The sequence below is a fragment of the Bicyclus anynana genome, chromosome 25 (genome assembly GCF_947172395.1).
Source record: "Bicyclus anynana chromosome 25, ilBicAnyn1.1, whole genome shotgun sequence".
Taxonomy (NCBI): Eukaryota; Metazoa; Arthropoda; class Insecta; order Lepidoptera; family Nymphalidae; genus Bicyclus; species Bicyclus anynana.
The window spans coordinates 4757511-4779595 of NC_069107.1; the positions used below are offsets into that span (position 1 = coordinate 4757511).

General features: G+C 39.5%; 1 protein-coding gene across 1 annotated transcript in view; it reads right to left on the bottom strand.

Moving 5' to 3' along the window:
* LOC112044040 (ankyrin-1) overlaps positions 1 to 22085 on the bottom strand; it is a 228559-nt gene that overhangs the window by 113920 nt on the left and 92554 nt on the right. The window contains exons 3-17 of the mRNA XM_052889378.1: positions 16220 to 16322; positions 15267 to 15460; positions 14016 to 14171; positions 12712 to 12913; positions 11531 to 11655; positions 10935 to 11081; positions 9433 to 9562; positions 8770 to 8969; positions 8211 to 8364; positions 6498 to 6731; positions 5689 to 5787; positions 4328 to 4456; positions 2531 to 2729; positions 1136 to 1229; positions 123 to 231 (exon numbers count right to left, since the gene is read on the bottom strand). Of these exons, the coding sequence (XP_052745338.1) occupies positions 123 to 231; positions 1136 to 1229; positions 2531 to 2729; positions 4328 to 4456; positions 5689 to 5787; positions 6498 to 6731; positions 8211 to 8364; positions 8770 to 8969; positions 9433 to 9562; positions 10935 to 11081; positions 11531 to 11655; positions 12712 to 12913; positions 14016 to 14171; positions 15267 to 15460; positions 16220 to 16322 (2275 nt within the window). The remainder of the gene's footprint in view (positions 1 to 122; positions 232 to 1135; positions 1230 to 2530; positions 2730 to 4327; positions 4457 to 5688; positions 5788 to 6497; positions 6732 to 8210; positions 8365 to 8769; positions 8970 to 9432; positions 9563 to 10934; positions 11082 to 11530; positions 11656 to 12711; positions 12914 to 14015; positions 14172 to 15266; positions 15461 to 16219; positions 16323 to 22085) is intronic.

Consider the following 22085-nt stretch of genomic DNA (forward strand, 5'->3'; position numbering starts at 1 on the left):
TATTGTATTCTTTGTCAAATAGAAAAAAATATATGAATAACACTCACGATAGTTTAAATTCTAAAATAATACTGGTTACTTAGAATTTTACTAGGGAAATGTACATAGGCACTAGTACTTACCAGTATCTCCCACAGCCTGACTCAAAGTGTTCTCAGTGAGAGGTCTCAGAGCTTCCACGGCGCTAATGTAGCCCAGGCGGTCTGCTATCGCGCACGCCGTTTGACCGTTCTGTTACAAAGTTAATAAACATCATTAACTAGTCTCCTCTGAGAATGAGAGGGGTTAAGCTAATAGTCCACCACGCTGGCCAAATGTGATTGGCGGTAATCCCACGTAGAGAATTGAGAAAAATCTCAGGTATGCAGGTTTCCTCACGATGTTTTTCATTTACCGTTTGAGACACGTGATATTTAATTTCTTAAAACGCACATAACTGAAAAGTTGGAGGTGCATGCCCCGGTCCGGATTCGAACCCATGCCCTCCAAATCAAAAGGCTATCAATGTTTATTAGCCGTGCAATTTTACCCGAAGAAATATAGAAAAAAAATTACGAGACTAAACTTTAATCAATCTCTATGCCAATTTTCTTCCAGTTGCGTTCAACAGTTTTAGAGTTATAAGAGACTAGCAGATGTCCGCGACTTCGTCCGCCCTTAGAACTCCTATATCTGGCCCTTTTGCAAAATCCATTTTTAGTGGATGTCTACTAACTGTAAACTACCTCCCTGCCAAATTTCATCTTTGTACGTCAAGTGGTTTTCGACATGTCGTAAAAATCAATATAACTTAAAAACCGTAAATTTTCGGCTAACATATATTGCGTTATTTTAGTAGGCCTTGGTGTCAGCTATCACCCTGAAGAGTATGTCGTACTATTTACGGGACACCCTGTATATACTAAAATGCACCTAAGTCGACTATGAAGGAGGGAATATTAAGGAAGCATATTTGCGGAAATTCGAACGAGTTTCGAAATCGAGGTGAAAGATGAAAAAGAAGATTTGACATGAAGTACGAAGTGACTTCCGATACTTATCAGAAGGTCAGGTCCTAAAACTTAATAAAGAAAAGAGGAAGTCGTGACAAAAACATGGGCAATGTTCTTTAATAAAAAAAATAAATCACACTTACTGCAGACAGTGCGTTGGGGTCAGCACTGCTTTTCAGCAGCAACTGTATAATAAGAGTGTGACCTTGCTGGGCGGCCTGGTGGAGAGGAGTGAACCTGTTGGAAGAACACTCAATTAAAAAAAAATAGATACCACATATCTACGTACCACGTATTATCTTCATATTTCATTATTAATAGATGGACTATTCCGGTAAGTCCACTTTTTGAAGTAGTGGTAAGATATGCGTGATAGTCGAGTTTGTGGGTGTATAGTCCCGCTTGATAAAATGTTAAACCTCTCAAGATGAAGCTACTCACGGAAAATTTGTGGTTATTAATTGTAAAAATATCTTCCGGATCCTGAATGTCCGGTCCCCTATGAACGGGCTACGTCATCAACCCATATTCGGCTCACTGCTGAGCTCGAGTTTCCTCTCAGAATGAGAGGGGTTAGGCCAATAGTCCACCACGCTGGCCCAATGCGGATTGGCAGACTACACACACGCAGAGAATGAAGATAATTCTCTGGTATGCAGGTTTCCTTACGATGTTTTTCTTCACCGATTGACACACGTGATATTTAATTTCTTAAAATGCACACAACTGAAAAGTTGGAGTGTTCATGCCCCGGACCGGATTCGAACCCACACCCTCCGGAATCGGAGGCAGAGGTCATTTTTGACGGCCTCCGTGGCGCAGTGGTATGCGCGGTGGATTTACAAAACGGAGGTCCTGGGTTCGATCCCCGGCTGGGCAGATTGAGATTTTCTTAATTTGTCCAGGTCTGGCTGGTGGGAGGCTTCGGCCGTGGCTAGTTACCACCCTACCGGCAAATACGTACCGCCAAGCAATTTAGCGTTTCGGTACGATGCCGTGTAGAAACCGAAAGGGATGTGGATTTTCATCCTCCTGCTAACAAGTTAGCCCGCTTCCATTTTAGACTGCATCATCACTTACCATCAGGTGAGATTGTAGTCAAGGGCAAACTTGTAAAGAATAAAAAAAAAATATCCACTGGGCTATCACGGCTATAACTAACGGGCTGAACGGGCTAGCCGCCAAGTATCTGACCCGTGAGCAGCTTTAGCAGTGACGTCAGCGCCGGCCTCCAGCAGAGTCTTGGCGGCGGCGTGGTGGCCATGATGAGCGGCCGCGTGCAGAGGCGTGTACCCGTCGCGAGTGCGCACGCCGCACCGCCCTTCCGCAGCGAGGAGCGCTTTCAGCGAGCCGCTAAGTATCTCACCCGTGAGCAGCTTTAGCAGTGACGTCAGCGCCGGCCTCCAGCAGAGTCTTGGCGGCGGCGTGGTGGCCATGATGAGCGGCCGCGTGCAGAGGCGTGTACCCGTCGCGAGTGCGCACGCCGCACCGCCCTTCCGCAGCGAGGAGCGCTTTCAGCGAGCCGCTAAGTATCTCACCCGTGAGCAGCTTTAGCAGTGACGTCAGCGCCGGCCTCCAGCAGAGTCTTGGCGGCGGCGTGGTGGCCATGATGAGCGGCCGCGTGCAGAGGCGTGTACCCGTCGCGAGTGCGCACGCCGCACCGCCCGCCCGCAGCGAGGAGCGCTTTCAGCACCGCCGTGCGACCTTCCGCCGCCGCCAGGTGTACTGGAGTAAGACCTATATGACGATGATAATTAGGCTCAGACTAAATACATAAGGACTAGTATCGCACCCAAATTCACGAACAAAATTTTCTGCCATTTTCTAAGGAAAACGAGCTTAGATTTCATACATATCTTATACTAAACTAGCAGTTTTTGTTCGTTTTTTACACCATTTAACTACACAAGAAGGTATTCTTACGGAGGTTTTTAACCGACGGACACGATTGTAAACTATGAAACATCGATTCTATAAAGACAGGGTGGATAATCGCATAAGATCGTTGATCATATATACTATGACAGAAAAATAATGACTTGCGAGGCAGGTCTTTATCTAATTAGTCTGAGTAATTAGGCAATTTAATATCATTTCTTTTATTAATAAGTGCTGTAGACCACTGTTTTACTGTGCCTGTAGATGGCAGCACGTTTAGCGAACGAACTCTTTCGTTCGTCCACTTTTGGTTTGACAATTTACATATTTATTTCATATTTAGAATGCTGTAAGACGCGCATGAGTGGATAGATTGTTTTGCCGATTCATTACCAGATTACCAGTTCACCATTCCACTCCGCATCACCTATTTGATAAACCTTTTATTTTATATCCTTATACAATTATTGTAATCAGTGCAGTTTATAAATAAATCAGTTTACAACATCGCCTCATTCCTTTATATCAATATACCAAATATATAAAACCTCTATGGCGATACACGCATCGCCTGATTACACTTCTTCGTAACGCATTCACTTTTAACTTTAAAACATTGCAAGGTAACGTGGATACTTCAGATTTCTTCATAATGTTCTTAATGTGTTTGAAAGTCAACTTGCATTTAACCAGCATAGTGTGCTGGTAGTTTTTTGTTAATGTACCTTCACTTTGGTCTATATATCAGCCATTGAGTGAGCTGTGTACCAGTTGCTGACCAGAGCGGATATCTATTTAGAGTCTTTTTCATGAAAAGATTCCTGCGGCTAAAACCTGAACTAAAATTGATAGTGCCTTACACAAATGACAATAAGACCAACATTACCAAATGACAATGGGCGCCATTAAGACATTAGCGCTGACATGAAAAGACATGAAAATGACTATACTTAGTACGGAACAACAGAAATCTAAAACTCTAAGACAGAGTATGACCTAACACGGCTTGATTCGTGCAACGAAGTGAACCGGGTTGATGAGAATGTTCATCTCCCTTGCCTTTCCATTATCTACTTAGAGTTGAAAATTATACAATTCAATTTATAAATAGTTAGATTCAACACAAACTACACCTACTCGTACTTAAATTAACCGAATTTGTATTAATTGATTATGAAACACTAGACTAGTTTCGATCCCATACGGGGCCCTTAGTCATGAGCTGGTTCTTGCATCGCGGCGCGATCAAACTGCGAAGCGGCTACGCGACGCGCTGCTGCTCGCATTGCGCGTTGGGAGAGGGGTTGAGTGGTGGAGAGTGAAGGTTCCGTTACACTCTAAGACGGTTCATTAATGTCATCTTCATTAGACTCGTCTTCTTATAAGCAAACCGAACTAACGCTATCCTGTTCCAAGTTTGTTGTATGTGAATTGAACCGAATTTGTGCTAAATTTACCATTGTTGGCGGGTACATTGACATCAGCTCCCCGCTCGATCAGCATCTCCACACAATCCTCGTGGCCTTCTTGAGCCGCCATGTGCAGTGGCGTGAAGCCGGCCTTGGATTTTACGCTGGGGTCCGCATCTGATAACGATAACACCATTTTTTAAAAGAATATTAGCCATATCTATTACATAATATGACCAATATTGCATTTCCCCTCCGATTAGACAGAAGAGACTGTTTTAGGAATGGGTAAATGATATGTGAGGTTGTCTTCTAAACAAATCCATCCTATTCCAAACAAATCCACATCTTTTAAATATACCTGAATAAACCTTATCCATTGCTTCACAATCATTGACACTACTAAATTTATTGGTGACAACAATTACAAAAATTGCAAGCACAGAAATATCTCCCAAAAATTAAACAGGCAATATAAGTCAGTTAAAACAATTACTAGGAACAATTTACTGTAAGTAAACATTAAGTTAACTTGCAGTAACTTGTAATATTTTAATTTAAATAACTTTAAAGAGTCTAAAATTGTCTCTTTAAAAGAATACTGTCAAAAGAGACAATTTTAGTCGATTCGGAAACCGTTTCCATTAAAGCAGCCGTATTTTGAAATACGTGTGACACAAACTTTGAGCAATATGGAGTATAGGGAACAATTTTAAATAGCGTTGCCGAAACAATTTTTACTAGCCCAAATTGTTCTACTAATTGGCAAAAATCTGAGCCAGACGTTGATCTTAAATTTTTAAATTTCTCCTAAAAAAATTCATGTTTACACGTATTTTATCTATCTGTCTTCTTATTTTTCGTTCCTGGGTATTTTAACTTGTAGACCAGGTCTTTCGCATTCAGGAAACTTTGCAACAATTTTTCGTCCGATATTTCTGTGCCTGAAGGCAAAAGTCTAAGTGCGTGTTGCCAGTGATGGTCCGAGACTTGGTCGCTAACTATGGGCCGCATAAGAAGGCTCAGAGTCACACAGCGGGCGATGGAGCGAGATATGCTCGGAGTAGGTATCTCTGCGTGATCGAATCAGAAATGAGGAGGTCCGCAGTAGAACCAAAGTCACTGTCATAGCAGAACGAGTCGCGAAACTGAAATGGAAATGGGCGGGGCACGTAGTTCGAAGAGCCGATGAACGCACGCACACGAAAGCGCAGTGTTGGTAGTCCCCTCACCAGGTGGACTGATGACATCAAGCGAGGGATTGGCTGGATGCAGGCGGCTCAGGATCGTGACTGCAAGTAACTACAAAAGGCCTATGACTTGCAGTGGATGGCCATCGGCTGATAAGATGTTGATGATAATATCACTGTTTCTGTAAGTATAGATGTAAAACTTGTACTTGTACTTACCATGTTCCAACAATGCGAAGGCGATGTCAGGATGATTGTGCCGACATGCGATGTGTAGCGCTGAATGGCCGTTCTTCGCCAGCGAGTGTGGTGATGCACCTGGACCAAACACGTCCTAGCGATTACTGACTAGCGGACAGTGACAAATACTACAGCTATTTGGGGATTGGAAGTGTAGGGCGACAGTGTAAATAAATTTAAAAAGATTGTGTTAATAAATTAAAAAAAAAACATGTTCCTTGAACATTGTCAATCAACTGTATTACAGAGTTCCACATCGAGTACATTTGCGTATTAAGAAGCCCTTATTTGCTCTTCGCCATTATATAAGTTAACGCGTAACTACAATGATTATTTTGTTAATTTAGATTTTATTGATGTCCGCCCTAGTCATTTCAAAAAACAATTGTTATATAATGTAAAAGGCATTAAATAGTTAAGTAAATAAAATGAAATAGACTCAGTCAGACTTTCGCTTGTACACTTGATATATGTATGATTTAATGGTAATTTGTGGTTAACGGTGTTGGATACGAAAATACTTAGCTTATTATTCTTGTGTAATACTAGTCGTAATTCCGTTTGTTAACCCCAATAAAAAAAAATCTAATTAATTTTCCGTAAAGAATATAACCCTAGAGTTATGGGAAATACTCCCAACCACCCTGTATACATTAACTAGTTTATAATACTTAAGTAAACATGGTTTAAGTGCCTCGTAAAATACAGGATGTGCTTCTTGACAAACAAATTTTTAAAAATACCATAAACAAAAGGATTTTAAATATGTAAAACTTTTTAAAGATTACCTTTGTCTAACAGTAATAAAGCGATGTCGGGATGTCCGTAGTAAGTGGCCATGTGTAGAGGCGTTATATGGCTCTTCCCTGGTGCATCTGGCTGAGCCCCTCGAGCCAGGAGAAGTCTCGCCACGCCGATGTCGCCGTACTTCGCAGACAGGTGGAGTGGTGAGAAGCCTTTTCGAGTCTCTGCTTCTATGGGTGCGTTGTTGTCCAGGAGGATGGACGCTACTTCTTCTTTGCCTGTATAATATATCCTAATATTATAAAGAGGTAACGTTTGTAAGGTTGAAGGGGGGTAATATCTAAATCTACTGAACTAATTTTGAAAATTCTTTTACCAATAGAAAGACACGTTATTTCAGAGTGAATTACGCAAGTGAAATTATAGTTATCAATTGTTATACATATTGTAGTGTTGGTATATTTTTTACAGTAAATAATGAACAACATTCATTGTTATGCTATTATGCTGAGCTGGGGCCATTTTCTGGGTTATGCCAGACATCGCAGGGTATTGTCCTGGATGACCTTGTGTACTGGAGATATTGTGATGTGTGGCACAATTTCGAAATAAACACATTTTTCTTTCTTTCTTTTATTCATTGTCAATTTCATCTCCTTTTCGTTATCCCACTTAAGTGGGATCAGCAAAATATGTCAATCTCTTCATTCTCTTGTATTATTCGACAACTTATCGTCAACATTGTAACATCATCTATATATTTTTGCATCTGCGTATCGTGTATCCTTAAATAACGATTGAAGGATACGATATACGCACGCATTCGAAATGTTTAATAGTTTAAAATAATACTAAACAAAAGAACTAACTAAAAATGGCCATATATTTAGTAAATGCGGTAGAAGTGAGTGTGTGAGCGACTGGTGAGAGATCAGGACCGACGGCTTTACGTGCTCTCCGAGGCACGGGGTGTACCAAAACCGAAATAAAATGTAATTTTTTTAAATAACATTATAATATATCAACCTATTTTCATTGCGTATGGTGTGGTTGCTGTAGCATTAACGCCACTATGTTGCCGTAGACCAGGGTTTTTCAAAGTGGGGTACGCGAATCCCCAGGGTTCGCTATTTGACAGCAGGGGGTTCGCGACAAAATTGACGGAATGGTGGTTTGATAACTGATACCGAGTCAGAATTAAGGTTAAAATTGTCAAAAATTACTGCTAACAATGAATCCATTTGCGACAAAAACAAGCACACCCATCACATTAATATTACGAAGACATTTTTGGTACTTTGTGTTACCTCGTATTCAAATAAAAACCGTTTGTTGACGTGACAACGTCTTATAATTCGATCGAGCCTGCACACTTGAAAAAGATGACGTCATGCGTCATTCCCTCGCTCTAAGGTTGCCAACGTTTTTTTTACAAGAAATAAAATATATTCTGGTGTATGAAGATTATTAAACAGTATTTTAGAAAAAAACGAACAGTATTTTATTTATTTATTGTTTTAAATACGTTAATTAAAACTTTCTTTTGAAAAATACAACGATTCCATTAGTATTTTCTGACAGACCTTCTTTACAGACCACCGATTTTTTTTCAGTAAGGGGTTCGCTGTGACTTGGAAATTTTAACAAGGGTTCGTGGAGCCGAAAGTTTGAGAAACCCTGCCGTACACAAAGAGGGGTACAGGATGTAGCAGAAGGGTTTAAAGGGATTATTGCTCCCCTATCAAATGTCCACTTACCCTCTTTAGCGGCGATGTGTAGCGGCGTGTATCTGTCTTTGGTGGTGGCGGCGATCTGCGCCCCGTGCTGCAACAGCAGCGCCGCGATGTCGCCGTGGCCCAGGCGCGCAGCGACGTGCAGGGGGGTTTGATCCTCACGGGCCCGGGCTTCCACCTAAAAATAACAACCTCTTTGAAATTATCAAAAAAAAAATCAAAATTCATTTATTTCAATGAGACTAAGTTTAGAAGCACTTTTGAAATGTAAGGATTATGTCCACCACGCTGGCCCAATGCGGATTGGCAAAATTCACACACGCAGAGAATTAAGAAATTCTCTGGTATGCAGGTTTCCTCACGATGTTTTCCTTCACCGTTTGAGACATGTGATATTTAATTTCTTAAAATGCACACCACTGAAAATTTGGAGGTGCATGCCCCGGACCAAACTCGAACCCACACCCTCCGGATCGGAGGCAGAGGTCATATACACTGGGCTATCACGGCTCGCCCGTTTAAACGTTTACCGTTCATGTTATCCTCGTACACGCAATTATAATATTACATGCCATAGTCTTACCTTGGCATTGTTCCTCAACAACACACGCACAAGGTCCGTCTGATGCGCCCTCGCCGCTAGATGCAGGGGGGTCTCGCCCCGCGCCGTAGCGGCGTCTGCGTCCGCCCCTGCCCCTACTAGCACGAGCGCGATGTTCATACAACCCATAAACGACGCCACGTGGAGGGGGGTCAGCCCTGATTCTGTAGTTGCAGATTTACCTGAAAAAATTAAATGGAAGTTAGATATTTTAAAGCTATCCTTGCGGAGATAGTAGTTATATTTTCTGGAAGCTAACTAACATACTATACTTATATCACATTCAGAAAAACCTCAGACTATTTATTTACATAAGAACTAGTATCGCACCCAAATTCACGAACAATTTTGTCTGTAATTTTTTGAGGAAAATGAACTGAGATTAGGTATATATTTTATACTAAATTAGAAGTTGTTGACCGTTTTTTACAACATTCAACTACTTCAAAAAGATATTTTTACGATGCTATTTAAGCGACAAGCATGATTTCAACTATGAAACATCGATTCTATAAGATAGATCGTTGATCATATACTTTGACAGATAAGTAACGTCTAGCGAGGCAGTTCCTTATGTGATTTGTCTGAAAGAAAAACAGATACGAGAATATTTTACAATATGAAAAAATAGCTCTTGATATTTACTTGCACCATATTTGAGCAACAGCTCAACAACTTTGAGCCTGTTCTTCTTGCACGCAATGTGTAGTGGTGTAAACCCGTTCAGTGCGCGCGCGTTCGCGTCCGCGTTTCTGTCCAGGAGTAGTTTTGCTACCTGGAAATAGAACACATTTATGTTGAGTTAAATAAAATATACATCTCTATGGTTTATTTAAAGACTAAACACAGTGCAGATTATTAGATCCGTTTTTCTGATATGCCTAAAGACACAATTTCTGTATTCTTTTTGTAAAAGATTGTAAAAGATTGTAAAAGACCACAATTGGTGTCCAAAGGATTTTTAAAATTGAAGTGTTTTGGGTGCAAGCAAAAAAGCCTTTTGAAAATAACTCTAGATTCTAACCATTCGGTTTTTTGCAAAGAAATGTAAACGGACAATTGTAAATGGCGGCCGCGTGGCGCAGTGGGTAGTGACCCTGCTTTCTGCATCCACGGCTGTGGGTTCGATTCCCACAACTGGAAAATATTTGTGTGATGAGCATGAGTGTTTTCCAGTGTCTGTGTGTATTTATACATTATATAAGTATTTATATGTAGTATATAATTGTATATTAATATTATAATATCAACTATCTTAGCACCTATAACACAAGCTACTCTGTATGCTTACTTTGGGGCTAGATAGTGATGTGTATTGTTTAAGTATATTTATTTATTTAATTTTACAACAAATTGGCCTGATGGAAAGCCTGGCCTAATAATGAGGTTAAAATTAGGGCGCGTGATTGCCAAGAAAAGGCTTTTTCGTTCGTGCCAAAACGTGAAAAAAAATAGTCGTGGTGGAAAGAGAGAGAAAATGAAGGGTAATTTCATTCTGAAATATGACAGTCATTCATACATAGCCACAGACACATTCCTGCATGCATTTCCAACTTTTGGGCGCACGCTTAAAAAAAGAGATTGCTTTTTTGTCAAAGATTGTAGATTGCATTTTACTAAATTTTGCTTTTACACGTAAGGGACCCCTGTAGTCCGGAGTAGGGGCGTAGCTACCGCCCTATCAGCCATATCAATGATGCGTGTGAAAACAAAAACATCTGGTGCTCCCGAGGAAAAATCACAAAAGAACTGTAGTTTCTAAAATAAAAAAAAAAACAGTTTTTTCCCGGATTAAGGGTGGACCCAAAAGTTGGAAACATCATATATTAAATCACTGTCATACTTATTTTAAGCGAGATATTTTTTGATTTTTGAGAATTTTTACCCTTCATTTACTCCCGCAACTAATTTTGATACAGGGCCCCACCAAGGCACGCTACGCCACTGGTCCGGAGGCCAGTATCATCGATAGCTACGCCCCTGGGAGTGCACAGTTCTCTCAAATAATGGCGACACCCCGTACTTGCCTTTTGCCTTGCACCGACAAAGTAGGGCGGTGTTCATTTGGATATGTTGTGTAATTTATAGCGGGCGAGTTAGATAGAAGTATCAATAACATTTTGAAGAGATTTCAAAGTGTCCCATACCTTGACGTGCCCGCAATGCGCGGCGACGTGCAGCGCGGTGAGGTAGTCCACAGTGACGTCATCGATGGGCGCGCCCTCCGTCAGCAGCACCTTGGCCGTCTCCACGTGTTCGCCTTGCACGGACATGTGGAGAGGGGTGAGACCATTCTGTGGAACAGGAACAAACCAATGTGATATGTATTGGTCTAAGATCGGCATTAGAAATATATACCTTCATCGGTTATTCAGTTCGGTCATCAGTGATGACCTATGGTTCCGAGAATTGACCGCTAACTATGGGCCTCATAAGAAGGCTCAGAGTCACACAGCGGGCGAGCTATGTTAGGAGTATCTCTGCGTGATCGAATCAGAAATGAGGAGATCCGCATAAGAACCATAGTTACCGACATAGCTCAATGAGTTGCGAAGCTGAAGTGGCAATGGTCGGGGCACATAGTTCGAATGCATGGCTGGATGCAGGTGGCTCAGTATCGTGATGTTTGGAAGTACCTACAAAAGGCCTATGTCCTGCAGTGGACGTCCATCGGCTGATATGATGATGATGATCGGTTATTCATTAGTGCTATGAAATAAATATTAACGATAGTCTTTCGTACCTTAGTCTTGCTTGCAATGGGTGCTCCGTGATGCAACAATCGCGACACCACGTTACTGTGGCCGGAGCGCGCCGCGCAGTGCAATGGTGTCAAGCCATCGCGGGTCATCGCTGCTATGTTTGCGCCTGAAAGTACCAGTTTGCGGTTAAGTTCATTAAGTCTTGAATGCCGAATGTATCACAAAAAAACTCAATAATGGCTCGAGATATTTAATGTTCACTAGCGGACGCCCGCGACTACCTCCGCGTGAAATTCAGTTTTTCACAAATCCCTCGGGAACCATGGATTTTTTCGGGATAAAAAGTAGCCTATGTGTCAATCCAGTGCTAAATCTATTTCCATTCCAAATTTCAGCCAAATCGCTTCAGTAGTAGCGGTGTTAAAAAGTAACAAACATCCAAACATCCATACAAACTTTCGCGTTTATAATATTAGAAGAATAGTAGGATTTGAATATGTTATCTTTAATACTGAATTACATTTTGGTTTAAGGGAAAGTATATTGGGACTCAAAGGTAGCAAAGCCTTAGCCACTCTCATGTTCCCTTAGTATACCCTTAACTGACCATAATTACCATCACTAGAATAAGTCTATACCTTGTTGAACAATCAACAAACACTAAGGTCCGAATCAGCACCCGTTTTTTACCAAACTCAGAAGTGATTACAAAAATAAGAATACTGTCGAACAAAGGTTTATTTGTTGTGAACAAATTCCCAACATTTGTCAGGACAACTTTATTAACAAATCAAACTGTAACCAAAATAGGACCCTAGAATGGCAGAGAATGACCTTGAGTGAAGTCACGTACTTGTGAACGTTGTGTGTAGGGGTCCTTTGACTGTTAACAAACACTCCCCTTTTCCACTCAAGTCACTCTCCCCGCCTATCCCAAATAACCCATAAAGAATTACACAACAAGAGATGTGGACGGCTCGAACGCCACGAGCACACTGAAGTCGTCCGTACCGCAAGTCGTTGCAACGCGGCGATAACACGTTGTAGCTAAGCCTTGGCGTAAAAAAAAAAAAAAAAGTAAAGCTAGCCATATCTTCACTAGAACAAGTCTGTACCTTGCTGCATTAATAAACACATGAGCAGTATCCGCAACCGCTTGTAGCAAAGTCTTGACCACTCCTGGGTATCATAACTAGAATCAATTTCTTTTGCATCAACTTACCGTTTTCCACCAATAGATCGACCATGGCCAACTGTCCCCACTTGCTGGCCACGTGTAGAGGAGTGATGTTGTGTTTGGCGGCCCGACCAGGATCTGCGCCTGCTTGTAGCAAAGCCTTGGCCACTCCCACATTCCCATAGTGCGCTGCAATGTGGAGGGGAGTGAAGCCCGACTTTGAACATGCATCTGGATTGTGTTCGTTCTGAAAGGATTTTAATACAATCATAAACTTATTTGTTAAAATTTGAGGGGAGTGAATCATTAAATGCTTGGTCACTAAATAATTTTGACCTTATAATAAGTCCTTTAGCGAGCGATAGAGTTAACTTTTCTCAGCGTAGCTCGGGGTGATTTAATCAGAAATGAACATGTCCGCAGAAAGTTGACTTCCCAGTAGTTTGTTAATATGTCAGTCAATTTGTCAACCAATTTCTATACCATTACCTAATGGGATAAAGGGCAAAATACTTTATTTTTATTTTTTATTTTTATTTCTTAGGGATAGTTAACATTTACATATTATTTCTTAAATCTAAAAGTAAACGTAAAAATAGTTTAAACATGTAAACAACAATACTATCCACGAATACACATACGAAAATAATGGCGTCACAAAATACACAAACAAATCTATTACAAAAAAAAAAAAAAAAAACAAACAAACATAAATCTATATAAAAAAAAGAGAGAATTATAACAATAATAATTAAAAATACAATGAAACACAAATAGGTAAGAAAAAAAAAGTAATAATAATTATAATAAGAGATCTAATAATAAGAATTAAGACACTATTACTACTCAGGTACTTAATTTTTGAAGAGTGATTGAGATGGCCTTTTTATATTGGGGTTCGGACAAGGCAAATACGTCCACATCGTCAAATAGCTTGTTGTAGGTGTCCACAAGCCGACGCACAGGCGCGCGCTTTCCAGCGTTGGTTTTACAGAAATTGACAGCGAATAAATTATAAGCACGCACCCGACGTTGACCTGCGTACTTCAAAACATTTAGTGATAATTTACATACTAAGTCAGGACAATCGTATTTATTATTGATGAGTCCATGCAATACCATTGCTTCAAGCAACTTGCGTCTAGATTCAAGAGTAAGAAGATTGTATTTAGTTAATAGCTCAGCGTAAGGGAGTCTTGATCTATAGCATCTGTAGTGCATTGAACGGAGGAACTTCTTTTGGACCATTTCTATCTGGTTTTTGTATTTGTCGTAAAAGGGGTTCCATATACAACACGCATACTCTAACTGAGGCCTTATTAAAGACTTCTACTAATACAAATACTTACTTCGAGTAAAAGTGTAGCAGCTTTGACGTCGTTTTTCTTAGCCGCAATATGTAACGCCGGCAATCTGACTTTGCCCCTCGTGTCTGACTCCAGCAGCTCTGCCACCACCCTGTCGTGTCCCTGCTGCATTGCTACAGCTAAAGGTGTGAAGCCATCCTGCAATTGGTAGTTTTTCATATCAATAAATATTCAATAGCTCGGTTAAGGGATATTAATTAAATCTGAAGAGTGGATTGAAGAAGCTGTTGAAAATTTCAAGAAATATGATCCCGATAAGCCTAAGGAGTCGATCCTTATTAGGGCGTCACCGACTCCTTGCCTGAAGGTGCCGTTTTTAATAGAAGGCATAAGCAATTAACTTTCTATTTATTTATTTATTTATTTATTTTAATTCTTTATTGCACACAAATTAGATACAATAAAAATAAGAGAAGGAAAAAAAAAAGAAAAGTAAGATGCGCAAAGGCGGTCTTATCGCTAAAAGCGATCTCCTTCAGACAACCTTAAATGAAATATTTAAAGAAAGGATAGCGGATAGTGCAATATAACATACCTATAATAATTAAACTATTAAAAATAATATACTAAATTAAACTACATATACAACTACATACTAAATATACATGAATAAAAAAAATATGAGTACACCTAAATACATAAATAATATATAAATACACTTACATACATAATTATACATAATAAATAAACAGAACTACTTAAATAATAATTATTATAGTATAGTAGATAAGTAGTACTTTTTAACACGATCTTTGAAGATGCTTAGAGAAGCGGACTGTCTTATGTCACTCGGTAGCTCATTCCACAGGCTGGCTGTTTTAACTGTAAATGATTTTTGATACTTCACTGAATGGCAGACTGTATATTGTAAACGGTTTTCATCCCTGGCCCGTAAATTGCACTCAACATTTCTTCCAACAAAGTTGAATCGTTCTTTCTAATTCATGTTACATGAAAAACGTATCAACCAACAGAAGGATGCTACCATTTCCGGCGTCTTGCCAAGTTCTGTAATACATACGATACAGCCCGTACCTCAGAGTCCTGGTCGACAGAGTGCTGTGTGTCCTAGAACAACAAGTGCGCGCACCAGATACTCCTGACCGGCGAGACTTTTAGTGCTGTGTGTGGGTGTAACAATGCAAATGACACCCACCTCACTGGCGAGTCCTAGCCGGCGAGGCATGCTAAGTCTAGTGCTATGTGTAGTACAAAGGTACAAGTGACACTCACCTCAGTGGCCAGGGTCTGGCTCGCGCCCGCCGCCAGCAGCATCTTGACGCAGCCCGCGTGGTTCTCCTGCGCGGCCATGTAGAGGGGCGTGAAGCCGGCCGCGGACTGCGCGTCCGCCTTGGCGCCCGCGGCGAGCAGCGCGCGCACCACCGACTCCTGGCCGGCGAGGCATGCTATGTGGAGTGCTGTGTTTCCTAGTAACAAAAGCAATAATAAACTTAATTAAATAATCAAGAACTTCTAGGCTGAATATAGTGTCAAAGGTTGAGACCATTTTTTTGCTTTAAATTTGAAATGATTTGCTTCAAAAACATAAGATGTAATTCGTAAAATTGTAACTTTTACCCGACTGCGTCAGAAGGGGGTAATGTTTTTTTTCATAGGTAATAACGACATATAAAGTTTTGAGGTGCCAATGTCATACAGCGAATACCTCACTTTTAAATGAACTCAACAAGTCAACAACCCAATTTTTGGAGTATTCAGCTATCGAGTGATGTAACTATTGGATGTACATTTTTGGTGGCACATGATGACATATATCCTACCTACCTACAATCAATGATGTTAAATAGTGTTAGATGTGGTCATGGTCATGAAAATTGAGGCGCTCAAAAGAGGAAATTTTCACAACTCAATGTTAGTTGTGCTCAACAACGAACGTTATTTAATAAAATAATACCTAAATATCGTCTACAATGTCGAGTTGTGTGTTCAGGAAGTGTAAAAACTATATATACATAAATAAATAATGTAATTATAGACAAAATTGTGCAGTATTGTAGCCTATTATTCGGATCACTTTTTCCGGTGATTTTGTAGGTATGTAATCGTATGTACCTATATTATAAAATTATCATTGTCTACAATACTATACTGAACCTACTGATTTTGTTATCAATTTTCCTCAGACTGTATGCAAAGCAAATTGAATACATCCACGTCAAAAATACCTTTTTTTGTGGCAGCGTCGACGACTGCGCCGCGCTTTTGTAGTTCTTCCACAACTGCAATGTGTCCATCTTTAGCTGCTAAGTGTAAAGCATTGAGTCCGTTCTGTAAACAAAGAAATGTCAAGTTAATAACGCTTTTTGGTTTTGCGTAGGACAAACTCACATTTTGAGATCACGGTGGATAGCCTTTCTCGCCAGAATTGTCAAAAAAATTCTTTATAGCGTTTACTCGTATATAGATAAAATCAAAAAGCAGTATATAATGTGAGTTTATAAATAAATAAACAGTATATCGAGTATTAAACGTTGGTAGCGGAAATTTTTGAACCAAAATCGATTTGCCGTCGCCATAACTTTGCCGTTTACGCCTACAATGCGAGTTCTGTAACCCGGACAGGTAGTGCTTGCATTTGCCAGACATACCTGATTTTTTTAAGGCTGTAAGTTCGTCAATAGTTGAGCTGTAAGTCTCAAACAGTGAAGCAAAAACATTGTGAGGAACCACAGCGTCTTCGCCGGAGAAGACGTGGTCCCCGATATCTAACGTCATCCGGACGTGAGTTTTCTAACTCACGATCTCGGGGGCATCCGGACTGATTCACTCAGGTCACGGTTACACCTTCCCGGATGGCCCTCTAAGCCGAGGTCCGAGTCTCATAGGAGACGCCCTTAGAGAGCCGTTCCTTCCTCTATCTTTATTTCAGCCTTCGGGTCTCATCAGACGATGCTTCTGCGCTCGCCCATACCCCCCGGTGACGCCGTAGTGGTCTCACAGGGAGCCATCGGCACTTACTCAACACGAAAAAAAAAATACTGAGGAAACTTGCATACCTGAGAATTCTCTTAATTCTCAACGTGTGTGAAGCCAATTCGCATTTAGCCAGCGTGGTAGACTAAGGCCTCACCCCTCTCATTCTAAAAGGAGACTCGTGCTCAACAGTGAGCCGAATATGGGTTGTTAATGAATTAACATTATAAATATTATAATGAGGAAAGATTTGATTGTTTGTTTGCATTGCAGGCTCTCAAACTACTGAACCGACTTGAAAAATTCTTTCACAATTTGGAAGCTACACTATCCCCGAGTGCTATCTATATTTTAACTCCCTAATCTTAGGTGAACGGGTATCAGCATCTGCTAGCAAAGAAATAAACAGTATCAAATGATAAACGTTGGTAGCGGAAATTTTGGAACCAAGAATCGATTTGCCGTCGCCTTAATTTTGCACAAACAGTTAACTTTAAAAAAATGAGGTAGGTCTAGCTATTGCAAGCTCTCTTTGTATAGTTTGCTGGTACATAAACACGCAAGTCATGACACTTGTAAAAATATCCTCTCCATTAAGCACTGGACCGGAACATATCAGTTCCATTGAAGGTCGCAAGCAATATTACTTGTAACAACTTGTAACATAGGACACAGACTAGGGAAACTATACATGCATACTCTACACCTTAGTACGTGAAAAAAATCGTATTGTGTGGGAATTCCAGCACAGCTGCGTGTATATGTTTGACCACTTTAAAAGACAAATGAAGTTATTTCCATTTATTGAATGTAAATAGTATTTTGCAAATTATTATATTTAAGACCCGATTAATTAATCTGGGTTAGTTATTTATTTATTTTTTAAATGTTTAAAAGTGTAAAAAATCAGATGGTCGCAAAGGTATTTTGTGCATAAAATTGAACAGATTGTAGAATAGACATCTCCTGGCCACATAATACAAAATAGTATCCTTTAAGTAACTTTTTCAGCAAGTATTAAAGCTTTAAAAGTACTACATAATTATATTATAATAAGTATTAATGTTCAAGTGCAAGTAATATGCTTTATAGGTCTACAAATGGCTTCAGTTTCAAACTTAGTATTAATAACATGACGTGCTATTAACTCTACTATATAACTCTACTATATATAGTAAAAAGTGCGACAGACGTATTTATCGACATTCGACAAAAAACCAAACGAACACACATCTCTGTGATAGTATTTATAATATTTATTATTTTATGTCTAAAACATTAGTTCTCAAAAGTTCCCTCTATCTCTTTTCTTTAGTCTGTGAATAAGATAATAGAAAAATTAATTCAGATTCGCAGTTTCACACATTACATCTGTTACGGCATCATGCAATAAGAAACTTCCGACTATTTCAAATTAATGAACATTTTTTGCTTCTACTTCTTTCGGTCGACGAATAGTAAACTAATTTAGTTTACAATTACACGTAGAAATTACTTGGTATGGAATAAATAGCTTGACCACTGGTAACGTAGATTAGTTTTTCTATAAATAGTTTACCTTTTTGTTTAAATTCCAAATCGTTTCATTCAAATTCTCAAACTCTGTGAATGGGTAACTAAAAATATCTAGAACCCGCTTTATGGACAGGGCCTATATCCATGTGACGCGTCACTTTTCTTTCGACAAACGCTAACGCTTTGAAAACTAAAAAAATATGTAACAATGTATATACATATAATGTATTTTTTACTAAACTCAAAATTATATACTTGAAAAACACTTCAACGGTGCCTAAAATGCAAAGTGATAAATTTACAGGCACCACCTACAGCACTCAGCAAATCCTCCTCCTCTTTGCAAACCGGTTAAAAATATACTGACAATGACGATCTACAATAAAGCCTAGACAAATCTAGAATCTTTTTAAAAAAATAAAGCACAATACACCGGTGAATTACACAACAATTGTATTAAAACACGTACCATTTTGATACGCCATACAACACAGAACCGTGACACAGTTGGTGCATGTAACACAGGGTGATAAGGATCTGAGAGACACTGAACGCCTGAATTACTAAACACCCGCAAACGCAGTTTTTTAAGGCATGATCAGCAATATGACACAAAATATGTAGCCTCCCCTTTGCAAGCTGGTTAAAAATATACTGACAATAAAGCCTAGACAAATCTAGAATAGTTTTGTACAAAAATAAAGCACAATACACCGGTGAACTACACAACAATTGTGTTAAAACACGTACTGTTTTGATGCGCCATAAAACACATAACCGTGACACAGTTGGTGCGTGTAACACGGGGTGATAAGGATCTGAGAGACACTGAACGCCTGAATTACTGAACACCCACAAACACAAGTTTTCAAGGCAGTATCAGCAGTATGAAGCAAAATATGCAGCCTCTTCTTTGCAAGCCGGTTAAAAATATACTGACAATAAAGCCTAAACAAATCTAGAATAGTTTTGTACATAAATAAAGCACAATACACCGGTGAATTACACAACAATTGTTGTGTTAAAACACGTACCTATTTGATGCGCCATACAACACATAACCGTGACACAGTTGGTGCGTGTAACACGGGGTGATAAGGATCTGAGTGACACTGAACGTCTGAATTACTGAACGCGCGCGGACGTAGTTTATTATCCAATGAAAATGGAAATAGAGTAATAGTGTGCTGTAAACAATGCGCGCATTCATTTTTATTTCTATTTATTTAATAGCTATAAAGGTTCTGCATGTTGTACTAACCTAGCATTTAATGATTCTTATTATACCTAAAGTTACTTCGTTCGTCAAGTGCTCAGCCTGTAAGGCTAGAGATTATAAGGCCTTGGTCTCGAATCCTGGGTCAGACACTTAAATATTGGGGGTTTCCTTTCTTCTTCGCAAATCTTTGACATTTATCGCTGATATGAGTATTCGTCATAGAGTTCCAATTTCTTCATGTCCTTTTCGCGTAGTTCCGTCGCGTCTTATAAAACCACTAGCTGACACCGCGTGGTTTCACTCGCGTGGTTCCCGTTCCCGTAGGAATACGGGGATAATATATAGCCTATAGCCTTCCTCGATAAATGGGCTATCTAACACTGAAAGAATTTATCAAATCGGACCAGTAGTTCCTAAGATTAGCGCGTTCAATCAAACAAACAAACAAACTCTTCAGCTTTATAATATTAGTATAGATACTCGAAGTGTATTGTTTACCACCGAATAAATTAGAAATGAAGGTCTACCTTCATGACACATGTCATTTTACAACTTATTTGTTTTAAATTATGTATATTTTTAATCAAAAGTTAATTATAATTATTACTAGATGTGAAATGACTAGCTATTTATACTCTCATTTTTAATTAAATTGTTGGTAAACAGTACACAACGAGTATGTATAGCTATTTAAGTATAGCTACCCCAACCCCCTCCATATCCCTCCTAGCATTATTAATAGGCTGATAAAATTATGATATAAAGCCGACGAACTTACTTGTAGCTTATAACAATTATCCTCCCATGATACACAATAAGACCTCATAATTTACTAAACGGAAATAATTATTCATTTCAATGGTGGCACTTCTGTGAATTATAATTGTTCAGAGACACCCGGTCCCAAGAGACGAGACCTCGTTAATAGGTGACCCCGTTCTATGAGGTATTTGCAACGATTGCTAGTTAGTAGTTGATAGAGAAAAGCATCTGTAGACTGAAAATATCCCTCCTCCCTCCCTATCATCTATATATATAAAAATGAATTGCTGTTCGTTAGTCTCGCTAAAACTCGAGAACGGCTTAACGGATTTATCTTATCTTGGTCTTGATATGTTCGTGGAGGTACAGGGAAGGTTTAAAAGGTGAGAAAAAATCAAATAATTTCCGGGAAAACTAGGGTAGGGGTAGGGTAGGGGTAGAGGTATAGAAGGGTAGAGTAGGGATAGAGAATAAGTGCACTAATGTCAAAACGAAGCTTGACCGGGTCCTCTAGTAAATAAATAAATATCATAGAAGGGATTATAGAATACACGATAAAATCTCATAATTCAATACTGACGGAAGTAATTATTCATTTTAATGGTGGCTTCAATTATAATTGTTCAGAGAGACCCGGCCCCGAGAGACTAGACCTCGTTATTAGGTGACCCAAAATCATTGCGTGACCCCTTTCCATGCGGTATGCGCATCGACTATTGCTAGTATAGCATCTGTAGGTTAAGAATACTTATGGCGAATGCAAACTACTTGAATATTGCATCCGTGATAGTATTGGATATTTGCAATATTGCCTACAGACGGGAAATATGATATTGAGAATATTGCATCGAGATATATCGCATAATTTATTGAGTAAACCTTACAAGATATAACCGTACCTAGACGTAGCTTCCACATGATATTTCATAGGAGAGAAAGGATAACTGGCACCGTAATATATTTTCCTATTAGATTAGAAAAACGCTAAAACCCTCTTGATTCTGCTAAGCCATTCTTTTAATTTCTTGGCTTTTAAATTAAAATGAAGACGTAGAAAAAATAGAGAGTATTTGATGCATTTACGTTGGAATAGTCAGTTTTTTGTGAGGAGTATCCATGAAAACCGACAAATCCAAGCAACAACGTAACCCAGATCCGACAGAAACATTCTACTTCGAAGACCTCTTTCAGGAGATTCCGAGTACAACATTTATAGCAAACCATTTCAATATAACCTGTGACAAGAACCAGAACACATGTTGAACTGGGAGAAAGTACAGCAGGTATCTATATAACGTCCCCTCAAAACGCAATGCAATTGTATCGCTACGAATTGCAAGACCATGGTCATGATCAATGATGGAGCTATTATCTAGTCCGGAATACTTATTCATAACAGTCGACAACATTTATAGCAAACCATTTAAATATAACCAGTGTCAAGAACAGACGATGAACTGGTAGAAAGCACAGCATTATAACGTCCCCTCCAAACGTCACGCAAGATCGCTACGTATTGCAAGGCCAAGGTCATGATCAAGAACACCGGAGGGGTTATAAACTAGTCGGTCTCATTCACAACATCCGGCAAATTCACGTGAGTTGAGCCGTGTCAATGTACG